The sequence below is a fragment of the Myotis davidii genome, unplaced genomic scaffold, assembly GCF_000327345.1.
Source record: "Myotis davidii unplaced genomic scaffold, ASM32734v1 scaffold875, whole genome shotgun sequence".
Classification (NCBI taxonomy): Eukaryota; Metazoa; Chordata; class Mammalia; order Chiroptera; family Vespertilionidae; genus Myotis; species Myotis davidii.
In genome coordinates, this window is record NW_006286244.1 from 1,856,257 (window position 1) to 1,861,941 (window position 5,685).

Here is a 5,685-nt window from a genome sequence, read left to right on the forward strand (position 1 = left end):
AAGGTCTTCCACTTTGTGTACCTTCTCCAGGGCCTCTCTCACCTCCAACAAGCCTTTGGGGTTATTGGCACTAAAAGAGAGAGAGAGATGGGACTAAAATCAACACAGAAACGTAATCATTGTGTGGCTGCCTCTTGCTGGGCCACAGCCAAAGTTTCTAAGTAATGGGAAGGGTTCATCTGAACACGTTTGGCCCACAGAGGAGAATGAAGGAAACGGAGAAGCAGATTGGACGAGCATCCTGTGTGGCCATGAAACCTCATTCGCCGATTCCAACTCTGAAGTTAGAAGCAAATGCTTTTTCTTTGCTCACACAGAAGTACCTGCTAGGTTGTTGTTGTTTTTTTTTAATTTTTTTATTTCCCTGCTAGGTTTTTATATCAATTTTATATTTACTTGGTGATAATGACTCATTCAGAATTTTTTTTCTCCAGTGTTCTGTTCACTGTTATAACTACGTCTTTACATCTCCCTCCCTCTCCGGTGAGGAAGAATGAATATTAAGGCTGAAGTCCCTTATAAAGGATGCCAGAGGAGCATCCTGCCTTTGAGAAGAGACTAGGAAAGCCACACTGAGGTCCATGGAGTCTGTCAAGTTATATAGAAGCAGGTTGGTAAGTCACTATGAAAGGCTTCATGATTCCAAACACGATGCAAACATTTAATACACTTTGTTTACTCCGTCAATAGGTCGTTTTCAAATTTCATAAACATAACAAAGACGTGAAATCAATCCATCACTAGGAAAAAGAATGTAAAGCATTACCCGTGATAAATAAGAATTCTGTCTTTAATAAAATGAAGAATTTTCTCAAAATACTCCAACATTGAGGTCCATGGAGGCTGTTAAGTTATGAAGAAGCAGGATGATAAGTCACGATGAAAGGCTTTGTGATTCCAAACACAATGTAAACATTTAATACACTTTGTTTACTCCATCAATAAGCTTAGTTTTCAAGTTTCATAAACATAACAAAGACGTGAAACCAATCCATCACTAGGGAAAAGAATGTAAAGCATTACCCGTGATAAATAAGAATTCTGTCTTTAATAAAATGAAGAATTTTCTCAAAATACTCCAGGTATCTCATGTTTATCACCTGCCCCCTGTAAGAAAAACAATAAAGAATTTTTACAAAGGAATAGATGCCAAACAACATCGAATGCCCAAGTTAATTCAAAAGAACAATAAGAAAGCGAATAGGATGAGGTAGCCACACCTACAGGAAATTCACCCGTTTGCAACCAATGCACAGAGCGGCAAGGACTGCTCGTCCGCTCCTGTAGCCGGTTCAGGGGGAGGTGCCGCCCTGGAGATGCCCGAGTGGGGAGGAAGGTCCTCCAGGACTAACGAGGCTCAGACGTCTGTGCCACTTCCCTCCCGGGACCCCTGCACTTTCCCAGCGACACGCCTTCTCCCCCTGTTCTCCTGACAGCACTGCTGCTGCTGCTGCCTGATGTCCACCCGCAGGCAGCCCACCATCCCCACTACCCGCCCTAAAGGATTTTCCTCACATTTCTACGCCCACCCCCAGCCCCAATCTTAAACCCCCCAGAACTCTATGCACAGCCACACGGTGATGTGCACACTCCACGGACATGTACACACCCGATTGGTGTCACATATGCATTTGATTGACGTACACGTCTAACATGTACACAACTATGTACACACCTGACTGGCTATGCATATGTACAAGAAAATGGACACAGCCTACGTGTGTGCGACATGCACACACCCAACTGCTCCCCAGACTCCCCAAACCTCGAGTTCCTAACAGTCCACTCATCGACACTCTCCCAGCTCTACGCCCACCCCTTTTTGTCCTGTCACTACCTGGCCTCCTGGGACACCCACACACCTGAGCCAGACAGGACGTCTCCCTGTGGCCCCATGCTCTCCCGTGTCCACGCCCCCACCAGCGCTCCTCACTCTACCTTCGCAGCATCCTCTCTCCCCTCCAACTCACTCTGCACAGCTTCCAGGCCAGGGTACCGGTTCACCTGAGCGATCACACAGCTTCCTAACCACTCCCCTGCCTCCCAGGGACCGCGCTTCCTCCTGCAGCGGGACCAGCTGCGAGACTGCAGCCAGGACTGCACGGCAGAGCGGGTCCGTGCGGCCCTCGTCCAGGTCACCAGGAAAGGAGCCACAGGCCTCTCGTGGTCTCCAGGCCCACGACTGAGAATAGACTCGGATGAAGACAGAGAAGATGCACGGGGGGAGGGGGGTCCTACCTGATTAAATTGATGTGGTTGTTGAAACCTCTGCTCAGGCTGCGTGCCGGCATCTGATCTAACCACAGCACCGGCTGGTCGGGGTCCGCAATCCTGTAAAACAGAGCTTGTTAGAGACGAAGGCCTCCACAGCCCAGAAAGGTCCCAACGCGTTAACAACAAAATACCGTCGGCGCAGCGGGGAGAAAGCGGTGGCGCAGACCAGACTCCAACCAGCTGTCCCGACGGCCACGGAGGAAGTCAGGACAGGCTCACGGGCAGGGCGGCACTTTCTCGTGAAAGTGAGTATCACCCGTGACCCACGCCAGAGCTGGGCACCCGGCACACACGCCAGCTATAGAGACGCGCGCCGAAGTCCACGCAAAGGCCACAGGCGCACGCTCTTTCGAAACGACTGCTCTTCTGGCCGGTGCGGCTCAGCTGGCTGAGCGCCTTCCCACGCGCCCAAAAGTGCCGCTTCTATCCCCAGTCAGGGCACACGCCCAGGCTGTGGGCGCAGTCCCGACGGGGGCAAGGGAGGTAACCGATCAATGCTCCTCTCTCTCCCTCTCCCTTCCTCTCTCTCTAAAATAAATAAAAACCTATTTTTTCTTAAAAAAAAAAAAAGATTGCTTTTTCTAAAATACTTTTAAAAAAAATGTATGTGGAAACATGGTAAGTCCTATTTTGTCAATAGTAAATGAGTGTATTTCAAAGAATAATGATGCCAGCAATACTTGACAAATTTAGAGAGGATAATATAGCGTATGAGGCTTCTTGTTAGGAAATAAAACAGAACTCGAAACCTGTTGAGACTTTTTTAAATCCTCATCTGAGGATATTTTTCCATTGATTTTTAGAGAGAGTGGAAGGGAGAGGGAAAGACAGAAATATCGATGTGAGAGAGACACAATGAGTGGTTGCCTCATTCCTGAGCCCCGACCAGGGCCCGGGCCGGGGAGGAGCCTGCAACCAAGGTATGTGCTCTTGACAGGAATCAAACCCGGGACCCTGCGGTCCGCAGGCCGAGGCTCTACCCACTGAGCGGCACTGGCCCAGGCGAGGAGACCTGTCTCTGTCGTGCAAATGCTGGTTACCGTCTCCACTTCACGGCGATATCGAACATGTCCCTCCACTGCATCAGCCGCGTCTTCCCGTTCATGCGCACCTTCGAGCTGGTCCAGGTCCGCTGCACGGCCTGCATGACCTCCAGGGCGGCCAGGCCCATGGCTGCGGGAGAAACCGTGAGGGAGCGGCGGCCAGGACACTGCGGGCCTGAGCTCGCGGCTCAGGGGTAACTCCGGTCGGTAACTTCTTACATAAACAGTCGACTAACACATATTTCATCTGTGATGTGCATTATGTACTCTATTCTGAGGATACAGTAAACTTGAGAAATAAAAATGTTATTAAATCCTAAGAAGAGAAACGGCCTCCCCAGTTCTGTGCTGTATATGCCGTTACGTTTACATCGTCTGTTGGCAAGACAACTGTCTGCCAGCACCCACATCAGTACTGTCTTAGGCGATGCACTGTGGGGGCTGCACCTGTCCATACCACCAGACATGACACAGGGAAGCTCATGTGGGAAAGGTCAGACGTATCTGCAGGTGTCAGGGTTCGTGCACTGACAGGGAAGAGCCAGCAATCTGCTCTGGGACAGCCGGAAATCTCTATGAGCTTCCACAGATGCACTGAAAATATCCACGCACGAGTGGGCCCTGCAGGTCCAACCTGCGCTGTTCAAGGGTCAATGTGTAAAGAAAGAATCACAAGTGTGGGGATTTAACAAGACCGGGTGCACACCGCAATCGAGACGGCCCTGCCAAAACTCAACCTTTCAGAGGGGACTAGAGATACCCCAAAGGTGTCCCCTCCCCTCGGCTCCCTCCCAAAGCACCCGGAGGCCTCCAGAAAGGAAGCCGGCCTCGGACCGCCCTACGGTCTATGTTTACATCCACACCATGGCAACCGCAGGGAGCCAGGGCAGGAGGCGTCGTCCTTCGGGATGCAGATGAATGAATCCACAGGTTGCCGTGATGACCACGTGGGGATGTTGAGTAAGCACAGCAAATGGCTTTTAAAGCACAGCGCGGGTCAGCACTCCTGGCTCCTGTGTCGGAAACGGCTCCATTTTCGGAGCCTTTCACGTACCTCTGTGTATCCTCTTGTTGGGCAGGAAACCGGGCGTTTCGTACTGCATCAGTGACCCCAGGCGATCCGCTGCACAGATCAGCTCTTGTACCTCCGGCTTGTAGCTCTCAAAGTTCTGATGCAACACGTCTCTGGAAGAAACAGGTCGGACACGATAAGGACTTTTACAACGGGCATCGGTCATCGATTTCCCCAAAGAGCAGTCGCCGCCTCCACCGAAAACCAATCAGGAAGCCGAAGGCCACCCGGCTGCTGCCAATTCTCACATGAACGATCTGATTCTGTGGGACGCTGGGCCCAAGTCGGCACCGAGTTCCTCCTTGGCAGGATTGCACCCGCTTCTGGTGAGAGCCTCCCACGTGCGATCTGTGCAGCCCTTTCCAGACCAGCCAAGCCCTCCTGCCTGTCCCTCCAGCATGTTTTTTTTTTTAATGTTTTTATTGATCTTTATATTTACTTGGTGATAATGACTCATTCAGAATTTTTTTTCCAGTGTTCTGTTCGCTGTTATAACTATGTCTTTACATCTCCCTCCCTCTCCGGTGAGGAAGAATGAATATTAAGACTGAAGTCCCTTATAAAGGATGCCAGAGGAGCATCCTGCCTTTGAGAAGAGACTAGGAAAGCCACACTACTAGGATGGAGTCCCCAACACTGGGATGTGCCCTGACCGGGAATTGAACCAGTAACCTCTTGGTTCCTGGGTTGATGCTCAAACTGTGAGCCACTGGGCTGGGCTGCCTCCAGCATCCTACCACCGCAGCTGTTAGATACGCTCCCCTCTGGGACACCTTCCTTGTAAACGTGCTGACCATTCGCCATTCCAGTTTGGAAGCCCTCCTTTGTTTTCAGAGAGTGAGAGGGTTAATCTTTACGGAATTTTCTTAATTTTTAAGACACTGTGGCCTCCCAGGAATCAGTATCTATTCTAGATCTAACGGTGTTGTGACAGGAGAGCTCTTTGGCATCTCCGCTTTGCACTGTGGCAGCAGTCGTTGGCCAGTAGTGGGATTTCAGACCTTCAGTATGTTAAGTAATTTGTTTTAGAAGTAACACAGCAGAAGAATAATGCGTATCAAAGGCTGCCACTCAGTCCAAGCACATCTGAAGGTGGACGACTGCCCACGATTAGCAGGGAAGATCCGTCTAGAAGAAATGACGATATCCAGAGGTAAGTTTCATGGTACTTTATAACCTAAAGAAGCCCGGCCGGTGCAGCTGAGAGGTTGAGCGTCGACCCATGAACCAGGTCACAGTTCGGTACCCAGTCAGGGCACACACCGGGTTGCGGGCTGGATCCCCAGTGTGGGGCGT

At 50.6% G+C, this 5,685-nt stretch overlaps 1 protein-coding gene across 1 annotated transcript in view; it reads right to left on the reverse strand.

The window, feature by feature from the left end:
- TTC13 (tetratricopeptide repeat domain 13) overlaps positions 1-5,685 on the reverse strand; it is a 42,731-nt gene that overhangs the window by 7,290 nt on the left and 29,756 nt on the right. The window contains exons 13-17 of the mRNA XM_015560005.1: positions 4,372-4,502; positions 3,315-3,447; positions 2,239-2,331; positions 1,024-1,107; positions 1-70 (exon numbers count right to left, since the gene is read on the reverse strand). The exon at positions 1-70 is cut by the window's left edge and continues 7 nt beyond it. Of these exons, the coding sequence (XP_015415491.1) occupies positions 1-70; positions 1,024-1,107; positions 2,239-2,331; positions 3,315-3,447; positions 4,372-4,502 (511 nt within the window). The remainder of the gene's footprint in view (positions 71-1,023; positions 1,108-2,238; positions 2,332-3,314; positions 3,448-4,371; positions 4,503-5,685) is intronic.